This window comes from Chlamydotis macqueenii, chromosome 9, assembly GCF_036417535.1.
Source record: "Chlamydotis macqueenii isolate bChlMac1 chromosome 9, bChlMac1.mat, whole genome shotgun sequence".
NCBI classification, from domain to species: domain Eukaryota; kingdom Metazoa; phylum Chordata; class Aves; order Otidiformes; family Otididae; genus Chlamydotis; species Chlamydotis macqueenii.
In genome coordinates this window covers 15049220-15062916 of record NC_141564.1, presented here as the reverse complement: position 1 = coordinate 15062916, position 13697 = coordinate 15049220, and the positions used below count along the sequence as shown (strand labels likewise).

General features: G+C 46.4%; 1 protein-coding gene across 2 annotated transcripts in view; it reads left to right on the top strand.

The window, feature by feature from the left end:
• CCDC50 (coiled-coil domain containing 50) overlaps positions 1-9621 on the top strand; it is a 42854-nt gene extending 33233 nt beyond the window's left edge. For both annotated transcript variants that reach the window (XM_086754372.1, XM_086754373.1), the window contains 5 exons: positions 238-282; positions 811-915; positions 1870-1949; positions 3022-3113; positions 4108-9621. In XM_086754372.1, coding sequence (XP_086610498.1) covers positions 238-282; positions 811-915; positions 1870-1949; positions 3022-3113; positions 4108-4127 — 342 coding nt within the window. In that variant the 3' untranslated portion in view covers positions 4128-9621. The remainder of the gene's footprint in view (positions 1-237; positions 283-810; positions 916-1869; positions 1950-3021; positions 3114-4107) is intronic.
• The last annotated feature ends 4076 nt before the right edge of the window (positions 9622-13697 follow it).

The following is a 13697-nucleotide window of genomic DNA, read 5'->3' as shown; positions in this document are numbered from 1 at the left end:
GAGATAGGCCAGTGCCCATCCTTGAGAGAGGGGGCACCGGAGTGGGCAGTGACAGATAGATGAGGGCAAAACTCAGTTGAAAAGCTGAAATTACAGTTTGGTATTGGGTGCTGAGATAATCATTGAGCTAGCTAAGTATATTTGGAGAGGACAGTAGCATATTTGTATGGGCACCAACTTGCCTTGCCCAGTAGGTTAATTGTTATGAATAATTTTGGTTTTGTTTTTGTTTTTTAGGCTAATGAGGCAGATCAGAAGGCAGCTCAAGTAGCCCAAGATGAGGTGAGCAAGAAGTCAAATATTTGTGGTGTTCCTTTACTTGTGGAAACTGCTAAATCCCACTTGTTCTCTCTGACCCTGTAGTTGTTAGTTTCCCCCCTCGCAGGGGAAGCTCAGGGCTCCAGTGGGGTTTGCTCATAGCTGGTTCTCATGTGTATGCTCAGGCTGGCCAAGCAGGGAGTTGCACTGCCAGTTGGAACCATGGTAGAGGAAGTTCATGGCTGTGTAACTTGTAACTGAGCCCTCAGGGAGACTATCGGGATCCTGTGAGATGAACCTGCCCATTGAAGGAAAAGGGATAAAAGGCAGAAAGCCTCTGCAAATGCAGTTCTGGCAAATCAGAGATCCACTGGGCATGCTGCATGTAGTCATACTTCTGCTCTGTCACTTGATTTCTGATCATAGAGGGATAAAATCCTGGCATTGCACCCTTCCCATTCAGCAGCTGTCCATAGGAAAAGGTTTAAGTAACTCAAACCCACAAGAGCAGTAAAACCATCTGACATGCTCTCTGTATTTTTCCCTTCTTAGGAAATTGCCCGACTCTTGATGGCTGAGGAGAAAAAAGCTTTGAAGAAAGGGAGGGAGAGAGAAAAGTCTTCCTTTGAAAGAAGGAGGCATGATCAAGACTGGAAGGTATGTCAAGCTTCAGGAGGCACAACAAATGAAGTGCTGTAATGTTATTCCCATTTTCAGAGGGAGGTGAGGGTGTGTGGTGAGAGCAAAATGAATGGTGCAGACTTTTGCATCCAAAGGGTCTTGCTGCTTGATATTCAGCTGCTTCCCAAGCCTCTTGGAGCTACCTCCTTGGTTAGATACTCTTTGGCTTCAGTGTCAAGCAAGGTAAGCCCTGGGCTCTGGCCTTGCAGGTTGACACTAGATGTCACAGCACCTCGTGGCGTTTCTCAAGCACTGTCAGTCCTCCTGGTGCAGGATCTTCCTTCTGTTGAAATCTTGACTGTATAAATAAAAGCAGTAGTTGGTTCTGTTTGTGCACAGCAGGTATAAGGACAACCCAGCTGCTCCATTTGTCACTCTGCTTCATAATAAAATTGTCTCTATAATGGAAGTATAGAGTGTATCAAGCCTAGGCTTTTGTATGAGTAATGCTACAGAGGCTTGGCTAGCTGATGTGGAAGCTGATAGGAAACAGATTTCATGATCTGCACTGGTAAAGTGCTAAAGGGGGTGTTCTGTTAACCTTGGGGCCAGTTGGAGGAAGCTCTGATGTTCTCAGCCTCCTTACTGTGCTTGAGTGGTTGCAGGAGCCCAGCTGCGTGCAGCTGGTCCCTTGTGCTCAGCCCAGCCACACGCACTGTCGTTGCACACTGACTGCACTCAACCCCAGCTTCAGGATGCGTTCCCCAGCACTGTCTCATATTTACAGCAAAAATTGAATTTGGCTCAGCAAGGCTGAATTTCATTTACTGGAAACTAGCCCTGATGGTGCCGTTTGCACGTGTCTGGCTGCAGTTAGTTGTGTGTGTAAACTGACGTGCGAAGGCACTGCATGGAGCTGTGGTAGTCCCAACGCACTGGCTGGTGTCTTGCAAGGCACGCAGATGAACTCCTTTCCCTTCTTCCCATCAGTATGATGCAAGTGAGTCCACGCGCTCAAGGTCAAAAGAAGGGCCTGAAACTCAGCGACACAGAAGCGACAGGTCTTCAAGGTGAGCTTGAACTGTCTGGAAAAACTGTGGAAATGCGGCTGGGAAGCTGCTCAGAGGCTGAGTCCTGGGGAGAAGTTGTGGGGTGACCAGCCTGACCCACCCATAAGGGGCTTGGTGGAGAGCAGGGGTTTACCACTGAAAAGAGATGGAGGGCACAGAGCTTGGGAGGTGTTCAGTGACATGCGTCACTCGCTGTGCTCGTGGCATTTGTCCATATCGGTCTCCCTGCCTGGCTCTGACAGAGATTGATGAGCTTGTGTGGTGACATTTGTTAAATAGCAGAAAAACATTGAGAGGGTTAAAGAGCTTCTGGGGATGTGAAACCAAATGTCATCTCTGGGCAGGAAGGAGTAATCATGATGCGCTTGCACAGCTGCTCCCTTGGGTCCTTGCTCCCAGTTAAGCCCTGTACACCGCTCCCGCTGCTGTGTGTGGACTTGCAAGCAAGTACATTGTGCTGTGGAGTGCCTCGTCCCAGAGCTGGTGGGAACATGCTGTCGCCCAGTGCTGCTTCTGAATCAGTTTGCTGCTTCTGAATCAGTTGGTACCCTAGCCTGATGCTCCTCATGAGGGACTGAACCCTGGAAGTGACCCCAGTGGTTTTGATTTCCAATCTAGATACGAGTCTAGAAATTCTTGTTGAATTTACAAAAGAAATAACAAATGAGGTGTGCAGGTGGGGACTGAGAGAGTTCTTATTAAAATACTCTGAGGTTAAAACTGGGCAAGCATTAAACACTCTAAAATGTTGCTCTTTTGACATCAAACGTCAAACGGTTTGCATCAAACGTCATAATGTAAATTATTTGTTTCCTGATAACTTGAAACCATTATTAAATGAAAGCAGTCCATGAGAAGTAGTAAATACTGTGCATTTCTCACCACGGAAACAGTAATGGGCTGTGTGCAGAGGAGCTGGTCTGCAAGTGGAAAGTCTGGGCCAGACACAGTTTGCATCAAACTGACAGGGACAGACCAGGCAGCTGAGATGTTACTTTAGCCACACTGTTATGTCTTTTGAGATTTCCCCCCCCCCCCCTCCAATGCGCTTTTTTTCCACTGTGCTTGGCAGGTCACAGCCTCTTGACTTTGAACGCTCTCGGTATTACACCAGCCAGCCTAGCCCCTTGCGCCAGACCCCCAGACCTGAGCACTCTCCTAAAGGTAGGATCAAGCCCGTGGTTACCCCAGCACTTCGAGTTATTTATTGTGGGCTGTTTTCCTTGAATAACCCGCCTGCAGGACAGGATGTTTGAAAGAAGGGTGCTAACAGAGGAGGAATGGATTTTATTCAGCCGGCAGGCAGGTGATGCTATTCAGTGTTCGACTTGTACTTGCTGAGCACGTTGCAGGCTGAGACTAAAAAGCTGAATGGGTTTGCCTTGAGTTTGTCAAAGTGCTCTCTGCTTATCCTCTGTGATATCTTAATGATGAATGACTGTAAATCCAGGCAGCAAATTAAGGAGAAATAACATGGAGACAATGACATGATGGATTTTAGGTGACTCACTAGTATCAAACAATCCAGTACAGGACAAAATCTCGCAGTATCACCTGTCTGGCAGGCAGATGGGATGATCAGACAAAATCTTGTTCTGAGAACAGGCTTGTTTTGTTCTGTAGCATCTCAGCACTGCTTTGTTGGCTTGTTTCCTGAAATCACTTGGCACAAGAGCCATGTGGTGAGGGTCGCGCCCCCTTCTGGGGGAGGAAAGGGGTAGCCAGAGTTCGACTCAGTTGCTCAGATTTCTTCCAGTTCCACTGATTGTGACTTAAATGTGGACAGTTTGCTTCCCAAAATTTAAAGTCTGGTAAACTTTTGCATTCTGTCTTCATCAAACAGACTGGAAAGTTGATGGCACTTTATAGATTCTGTAAGCCCAGTGCCCGGTGGTCAGTTTTCTTTAGTGAGACTGTGCAATGTGGCTGCAGTGCCATTCACAGCATAGAAGAAATGCAAACATCTGCCTCTCTTGTGGACTTACCCTTCCTTTTGCTTGAGTAATGTAGCGTACAGTTCCCATTTTGGCATTTGACTTTACCAGAAGTCTCAAAGTCACACAGACATCCAAGAGGGCAGGACAAGTAAAAGATTACTGAAGTATTTTCTTCACCAGGACCTATCCTTACAGATTATTTTCTTTGTTTTGCTTTCCAGGTTCCCGTAGGAAGCAGTAAACTGTGCTAGCCTTTGCTTTGGTACTGACTCTTCTGTAGCAAACATTACTGGAATTGCCAGGCAACTTTCTCGATTCCTTCCCGATGGGAGGTACACCCTCCACTCCCAGGATCTCCTCTTTAAGTGTCATCAGATTAATAAGGAACAGTTGTTCATTTTGATTTCTTACTCATATGTGATCACTTAACCAGTGCAGTATAATCTAGCCGCCACAGCTCCCTCTTACATGCTTTTGAGGTTTTCATTTTATTTTTATTTTTAAGCTTTGGCTGGAGCTTTGATGAATAGGACAAATAGAGGTGCACATACAACAGGGAGGAAAATTGAGGATATGGGCTGGGTTATGGCAGTGCAGCAGAAGGTCAGAAGTACAAGTCCTTTCCATATTAGAACGACTTAGCAAAGGGAATTATAAGAGGAAACTTGTTTCTTCCTATGCTGGGTAAGACAGCTGAGCCAACCTGACAATCATGCTGGCTTGCAGGAAGGAGAGAAGATCTTCATAACATACACCAGCAAAAGCCAGAACCTGGGATCAGTGAGGAAGAAATTGCCTATAAAACAAAATTTCTTAACTGCTGTATTTCTATCTAGGGTTTCCAGCAATCTGGGTAGAGTGTGTAACCAGGCATTTAGCTCCAGGATATAGGATAGAACAGTTAAGAGGAAATAATTTCAACAGAATTAGACCTTGTGTGCATGGCTTTTAAGACATGCCAGAGAGTTGATGAAGCTGTGAGTTGTGGATTGGGAAGAATCACACAAACAGATTTAAATGCCTGAAGGGACATCTGTGGTCACCTGCTTCGAGCTTCTGAAGCCAAGGAATTTCACTGAAGCCAAGTAGGAACTGCTATAACTCCTAGCTAAGTTGCTGATGCACTTGAGTACAGTGTGTCTGAACCTGCATGTGTCTTGGAAACCTGGGACTGAAGGAGGGCCACGCAGACACTGAGCATTGAATCAAAAATCTAATGTTATGGGCAACTTTGAGCCAGACACACAGTGCCAAACAGTCCACGCTCTCTGTGCTGGCGGCCTCTTCTCTACACTGCTCCATCCTGCACCACAGGCAGCCTCCAGTCAGGATAAAGCTATTGCTCCCTAGGGCACAGAGATTGTGGCTATCTGCTCTTGCACTAGTGTACAATTCAAGCCCCAAGGCAGCTGTAAGGCTTTAAGCTTGGCTGTTGTCCTTTGTCAGGATAGTTACAGAGACAAATCACTGGGAAGACAAGGCAACTCCTTCTTCACGTAAGTTACAAGGGCATGGTTAATAGCACAGCACAAGCCCATGCCTTGCCGTGACCAACAGCTCAAGAAACTTCCCTCTCCTGCTCCCACTGGGATGCTGACAGCAGTTCACTACTTGTGAAGGACCAGTTAACCCCCAGTAGACCTCTGCTCCAGGCATACACTAGCCAAAAATGTTGTAACAGGACTTTGTGCATCAGTGGCATCATGTTAGCTGTGTACCCTTGCTTCCAGACCATGAGCTTGCTCACCTGCATGAATCCCTCAGTGACTCGCAAGCGCTTGCTTGCTTGCTGCTGCTTCTCAGGAAATACCCAGCCAGTGGCTAGATTTTACTGTCCTTGCCTTGTTCCCTCTTCTAATTCCATCTGTCCATTCAGAAGTGTTAATGTTCTTTTAAAGGATCTGGAAAAAGAACAACATAGATCATATCTTTCTTTCGTTTTTTATGTGATAATTTGGGCCAATGTGGCAACATCATCTGCAATGATTTTATTTTGTAAAAATTTATTTTTATATTTCATGTAACAGTCAAAATTTCTACTGCTGAAAATGCCATTTTTTTTTTGTGAGGTTTTTCCCCTCCATTGCCATCAGAGTGTTTATTGTTGTGAAATGGATGCCTGGTGTGGGGTTTTATGAACTAATACTTTGACAAACACACCAGTCTAGGCCCTGCTGCTTGTATCATCTGATGCACTTGTGAAAAACTGAATGGGGAAAAATCCTGCCAAATCAAAAAGTGGTTGTGCTTTGTACTTGCTGTACATGGGGGAAAATGGTGACCCTCTGCGCAAGGGAAGGGGAAGCTGGGAATTCAGCCCTCCTTGGGCCTCAGTAGCTGACTGTGGTGGGCTTTCTTGCACTGCAGTTGGCTGATGTAACTTCTGTCTTACGATAATCAGAGAAGTTGTCAAGGCGCTGAGCCTGCTGACGTTTGAAGAACCTACTAATTCAGGAGAGATGCTTGGGAGTATACAAGTTGTTGACTTCAGTGGGAGTGAGTGGAAATAATATGAGAGAACTCCAGTTGATTTTATTTGGAAGCTGGGTAAAGTCTGAAGAACACCTCAGTGCCTACCCTGTGGAGCTGCCAGATCTCCTTAATCGCCTCCTCTGGCCAGCCAAGCTCTCCAGCCGTGGCACCAAGAGGCAAGAGCCCAAGGGAAGGATCCCAGGAGCATCTGCTGCTTCCTTGGATGCCTTCAGGGAGTACTGAATGCTTTATGGGCTGCTTTGCTCTGTATCCTCCCTTAGTCCTTACCTTTTTATTCTTACTCCCTACATCTATTCATTTGCTATCCCTTGTGAGTGTTTCTCCTGTTTTATTTTTCCATAGCCCTTATGAAGAGGGGGTCCCTGAGGTTTTATTAGAAGGGACTGACACCTTTTCAGAGAGATAGAAATGCTAGGAATGGTAACTGAGGAAAGTATGTAGTAAATGGGGTATAAACGGAGCAATTGTTTGTCTAATATACCTTGTGGGCCTGATGCACTCAGCAAGTTAGACACTTCCTGAGGCAAAGGTTGCAACTGGACTTGCATGTTTAGTAATCACTTTTGGAAGGAGATTCCATGGTCCCACTGAAGTCAACAAGAGTTGAGTTAAGGTCACGGATAAACAAGGATAAAATTCAGCTTGGGGCTCAGCAGCCATGGTTCTGCTGAGAGTCAAGATCTTCTTGCAGCTTGTGTAGGCAAGATGCAAGATCAGCACCTTGCACATGTGTCCCTGGAAAGAGGCACAATGAAGTTGATCTTCTGAAAAGAAACAATCAGAGCAATATTTCATTTCTCTGACAGAAAAATATTTAACTTTATTTTTTTCCTTCTCTTCTCTTGCCAAGTTTCAGTAGCTTTGCCTATGGTTTTGCTCTGGATTTAATAGCATGCTGGAGCCCTTCCTGGGACCCTGCCCAGGTCATTCAGGTCTTGCATCCCTTTCTGACTGTGCATTAACAAGGCAACAGGCGCCACGTGGAAAAATTAATCACCATGAAATCCTGGCACTTCCTGATCTCCATAGTAGGCACATCTCACCAGCAAGAGCTCTCGCCACGTCCTCGCCTCCGTCCGAAGCACAATGGTCTGCAGAAGAGAGGTCAGGCGAAGCCGAGTGATCGTGCCTTACATGCAGGGATACTCGATGTCTTCAGCAGGCTGATCTGAGTCACCTTGCTACGAAACACTGTCTTAATGTGGACTTCCTGCAGCGAGAAGCGGTTGTCGTCACATGGGTAGATCCAACAGGTTAAGCTCATCTTTTTTTAAAGAACTTTATGGTTTTGAACTTATTGGGGTGGGAAAATATCAGCTGTTAGGGGATAGATGAAGTCTCATCATCCAATTTCTCCTCTTGGAGATGAGGGACAGAAGTTACAAATGCTGCAGTCTGCTTTACTCTGTAAAAGGGATCTTGTATGTACAGTATTTTTGTATCTCTGCATTCCCATCTGTCAGGATTTTAATCAGGATTAATAACATTCTCTTAAGGAAAAGAAAAGGATTTTTATTTTTACAGTGCTAGACCTTTGTGTGGGTTTTTTTTTTGTGCCAAATTACAGTCACTGTTACATTCTAGTGTTTTCATTCAGTTTATTGCTGTTGATCAATGTGTGTATTATATATTTTTATTATCAAGTTTTTTATTTTAATTCATATTAATCTGTATGCAAACTAACTGTGTTTTGCTAATTTATATATAAAGGGGAGCACTTGGAGACAGTGTGAGGATTCCCCTACTTAGTTTACACTCTTGTAATCTAGGGCAGCCAGTCTATGAAACTCATCGCTTCTTACACAGAATGATCTCCTGGGTGTCTGTCACCCCTGAGATGGCTCCTGCCGTTCCTCCCAGCAGCACTGACACTGCAAGGCTGTGTGAGATGCAATAGGAAACGGAGCACAGCTCAGAGACTGATGGGTGACCAAGCTCTCTGCTGTCTCGTTCCTGGCAGCAATGCCAAGGAGGGTGCTGCAGCAGGTATTCCCATCTAGGGGTGACTTTGAGGGTTACTCTGCTCTATATCCATGCCCAGCTGATGGTTTTGGTTTTGCCTCACGCTCTGAAGATGCTCACTGCTTATTTTTGTAGTTGCTTTTGGGAGGTGGGTGTGGGATGTAGCACTGAGGCATGGCAGTGCCCCTCACACAAAGCATTTACCACGGGCAGCTTGTTTCTTTGTTTGGTTTGGGGTTTTTTTTTTGTTTGTTTCTTTTTGTTTTGTTTTGTTTTTGTTATGGAGCACAGGCATAAATCTATGGAGATCCCAGTTTACTAAACGTACAGGCTTTGTACTGAGAAGCTGCACTGCCCTTAGCTCTGGGCTGGGGATATCATCAGCCACCTCCTCTCCATGAGTAGCACAGGACAAGGCTTATCTATGCCGTTTGGGCTCTTCCCGGAGGGTCCCAGAGAGGACAGTGGTGCACGGAAATGAGTATTTTTCTGCTTCACAGTTAGCAAGTTCCACTGTATCAGTGTTCACTCTGAGTAGGCTCCACGCTGTGTCTCCAGCTGCATCTGTGCACTGTAATATATTTAACTGCCTCAGAGAAGTAACTGCAGTTGTCTCATTTAGCTCTTCAGGATAAACCTTCAGCCTGTTGAATCTAAATATTAGCCACGCGATGAGATGGATTAGTCGGAAGGCGTACATTCTTCAGAGCCGCAAGTGTACCCTGCGCTGCAACAGCTAATCTTGAAATATAAATTGCGCACTGACAATAATCTGTCTATGCAAGCCTATTTCTTTTCTTATTTTTGACTGTTCACTCTCTAATTTTATCAGGTTTGGCATAGAACTTCTGAATGACATGTAACCAAAGTATCATGTCCGTGTGTATATAGCATGTTTTGCTTCATACTCCTGAATTGTCATTGAATGTAAAGGGAACATTGCCTTGCCCCATTTTGTTCAATAAACGGCTGTATTTTGTTACCCACCACGTCCTTCTGTCCCTCCATGTGCTTTTCTGGGAACACTGAAGTGAGTTACACAAGAGCAGGAGAAAACAGCGCTTCGTTCCACCCTTGGCTGCTGGAGCTTAGCTTCTTCTACCAATAATTATGTTCTTCCAATGTAATAGATGTAGCAAACCAACAAATTTATATCTAATTTGATTACTTTGTGGCCTGAGAGATGGAAAAAAAAGCTGTGTAATGTCTTGGAAAGGATCTGGACTGTTTCATTTCCTGAGACTGTGATATTGAAAAATAAACCAGTGTGATTGTTTGCAGGGGTAGGTTACTTTTTTTCTTGTTCTTGTTTGTTAACATAGCTTTTTTTTTGTTTACAAAAAGCCTGCTTAAAGCTTCCCAAGAACACCTGGCACCTACAGTGGTGGGATGGAAGGCAACAAGGAAGTATGGCAAACGCCCTGTGACTGATTGATGTCTTCAAGGGCATCGGCTGAAGCTGCAGCCACATGCAGCTCAAATGTGAGCAGATACGAAGCCATTTCCATGCCATGGATTCAGCTGGTGATGGAACATGCTAGAGTAAAGGGGAGGTTACTAAATATAAACTCTAGATCTTGGGTCCAAACTGTAAAGCTTTCTTAAATGTTTATTTACTCACTTCCCTCTGCTTGTCAAGTATAACCATTACACAAGGGAGTGGAGAGCTCTTTCACTCTGGGTGTGTGGTGTCCCTGGGGCTGTGTTGGTACAGGAGTGCTCTGACTCCAACCGAGTTCAGTTTTAGGCTTCATTAGGGGCTGTGTTATGGCACTACCCCAGTGCTTTCAAATGCCTCTGCATTGTCTTTACCTTCTACCAGCTCTATCTCAGAGTCCCTTATTACCAGGGAGTGGAGGGAGGGACCAGCAAAACAGTTCGAAAATTAAAAGTACTAGGACGTGGGTAGCTGTGGAAGAGCCTGGTTGTAAAAACAGGGCACTTGGAAGTGCCAAGAGCTCTGCCAACTTACAATTTATTGCAGCTTCTTGTCTGAAGTGACTGGGTTGGTCTATTTTCTTTGAACGGCTTCTTTCATGCTGGCCTTGGCACTTGGTTAAGTATTAGGCTGTGGTGGGAGGGAGGCCAGCTGGAACCCTGAGTAGCATCTTTCACCTGCTGCAGGGATGTGCACACAGAGGACTGTATGTGGGAACCTCAAAAGGAACATTGAGAAGCCCCTGGGAACTTTATTTTTTTTTTCTTCTTTTTTTTACTGTATCAGGGGAATTGCTGATCTCTGGGTTTCCAAGTCACATGCAGCTCTCAAACTGTATGGATGTGAGGGGTGATCCGTTGTGCCACTGGTGGTGGGTCCAGGTTTCCCAGGTGTCCTCCAGCTGTGAGAGAAAGTAAGCTGGCAGAGACTGCTTGAAGTCAGCATTGCTCACTACCCAGCTCAGCCCCCTTGGCTGCTCCATCCTGCACTGCAGGAGGTGGCAGCTGCCATCTCCCACCTGTGCACGTGTCCAGATGCTCACCTTTTACCTGGGCCCATGCTGTGTAACTGGAGGCTCTTACCGAGAACAACTGTGGTGTGTGTTGCTCCTGGATTGGGAATGCTGAGCCCTGCTGAGAGGCTGCCTGTGGAAGGAACTGCAGGGCTGGGGTGCTCACACCCAGCAGGTAAATGGCTTTTCATGTTCAGATGGACAGCCAGGGCTAAACTGGGTTGTTGTGTGTTGGCTCACACTTCGCATTGGGAGTGGGTGCTGGTGGGGAAGTATGACTCTCTTATCTGGAACTGATGCTCCTCTTGCTCACAAGGCAAACTGACTGCAGAGCAACCCAAAGCCTAAGCAAGTTGAGATGCACATGACTTGGTGTACTACACATAGTACGTATCTACTATTCTCAATTCGTTTCCTGGAGACCAGGTGGGTTACAGTTTGCCTGGAGATGGAGAGCATCCCTCTGCCATGTGAGACCCTGGGTTTTGCCTGAGACTATTCCTTCTCAATCTCAATATTGAGCAAAACCAGGCCCTGCATCCCGATCCTTTGTGCCATCCTGCTAGCAAACAAGTGACAGCTCCTGGCACCAATCAGTTATCTCAGGTCAGAGGTGCACATGTCCATCACCATGATTTGTTCTCCCAGAGACAGCGACCCTTGAACAACACCCTGAGGCCATCAGGTTTATCCTGCTTCACCCTGATGAGACTTCCTGACAGTTAATGGTAAAACAGAGTTTTAGTAAATCTGATCTAGGATCAGACTGCAAATCCAGTTTAAAACAAACAGAGAACTTGAGTCTAGCAGACGGATATTTGTTGGATGTCTGTGCTTCTCTGACCCCAGAGAGCCCAAAACCTGCACCCATTTCACGGTAGTGGTTGGTGGTGGTGTGCAGCAGCTCTGAGCACTGACACCTCAGGTTTCACAGTCTCCTTTCCCCTGGCACTGCTTTTGCCTTGGTAATAGTCCCCCTGCCCTGCTTTTTCCCCCAAAACAGCTGTCCTAATGCCACCTCAGTGGCTCACCTCAAGGCCTTTCAAAGCCAGGCTTCAAACATGGCCACAACCAGCCCCTAGCTGGTGCTGGGCCTCCAGGACCTCCACATGATTTCTGTTTACGTATAAACAGCATAATGCCACGTCACATGACAATTTTTTCCTGGCTATTTTAGATTTGGATGCTGGTTCATTTTTACTAAAGTACAGTTGACAAATGCAGAGTGCAGCGATGAGCCAGGGGAAGACGTGTGTCTCCCTAACAGTGTTTATGCCCCGGTGAGCAGTGCAGAAGCACACCGGTGTCCCCTTCCCCGGGCTGAGCATGGAGCTGGGACAGGCACTCGCCCAAACTGTGCTCACGCTGTGGCCTTCCTCCCCTTGTCATCATCCCCAGGTACAGGCAGTGTCCAGAGGATGATGACCCGGCCACGCACGTGCGTGTCACCAGAAGGTACTTGGGGAGCGTGAGCTTTGTCCCAGCGAGGCTGGAGAAGAGCTGGTTGGTAGTTTTAACAATTACTGATAAAACAGTTGGAGGTTTGCCAGGGGAAGGTGGTGGCTGGGAAAAGGACGAGATGTGTGGCTGCACAAGGTTTATTGCCACCGCTGGCTGCCGGCTGCCACACTGCACACTGCCTGGAGAAGTTGCACTCAGCCTGTCAAAGGACACACAAACCCGACTTGAGCACTTCACTTGTGTACTTTTATTTACTTATTAATTATTCATGACTGACAAACCACTGAAGGCCAGCCTGAGGGAGCACATTAATGCCCAGGAACATCCCCATAAAGCTTGCAGGCAGGTCTGGAGGAAGAGATTGCTTGCAGTCTCCTCTCCAGAGGCCAAGGGAGGCATAAGAACAGGAGTTTCTCCGTGAATTTTCTTGTCTGCTAGCAAACCTAGCCAGCTCGTTGTACTGGAAAAGTCCTCAACTGGAGGAAACAAGTTCTGTGCAGACAGGACTGCCCCTGTTGCCACAAAGAGCCTGGGAGGGTCCTTGCAGAGCATCCCATGGGAGAAGGGGATGCATCATTGTAGCTCCGGAGGTGGAGAGGGCTCACAGCTGCTGTGAGTGTGGCCGTGACTGCAGCTGCAGCTGTGTCCTGTTGACGTACCCATGGGATAAGAGGGACCAAGAGCAGCAATACAGGCAGCTGGGATGAGTAGCTTTGTTTGGCAGGGAGAGCTGTAATGCCTCAACAGGAGCAAAAGACCAGGTTCTCCTGGTGCTTGCTCCTCTGGGAGCCTATGCCAGCTCTTGGATGCCAGGAGTTAATTCAGCAGTGCAAAAGTGTAAGTTCATGCCAGCTTGCCTCATCCCTAAGGATATTGGAGCAGCTGACCAAAGCTGATCTCTCTCAACCCTGCTGTTCTCAGTCTTCTGCACTTTTAGCTTGGGAAGACACCAGTGCCCTCTCAGGTCCTGGCTGACAGGAATGGCTCCCATCAGAAGCAGGTAGGCCAAGAAGGAATAGTTTTTCTTCTCTGCGGAACAGAAACCTGTAACTGGTCTTGGGAAGATGTGTGTTTGAAATCAGGATGTGCTGCTTGGCAAGGCCCCAGGACCAGTCACTGTGATTCAGAAGTCACTTTTTGAGCAGCTGGAAGCATTTTATTTTCTCTAAATGTTCTTCTAATTTGCTGAATTGTGAAAGTGTAAATAGAGCAAGTATTTTCTAGGAGAGAATGAGCTAAAATCCCCAGGAACAAGAGAAGATTTTACTATCTGTGCTACCAGACCCTGTAACCCAGTCCAACCCACCTGAATTTTGAACAGAAAACACTCAAAATGAGCTGCTAACCCTAAAAATCAGAGGATTGTAACTTCTTGCAGAAATAAAACAACAAATTTAAATACAAATGACCAACTTTATAGGTGGTTACTGGGATATTTATGAAGG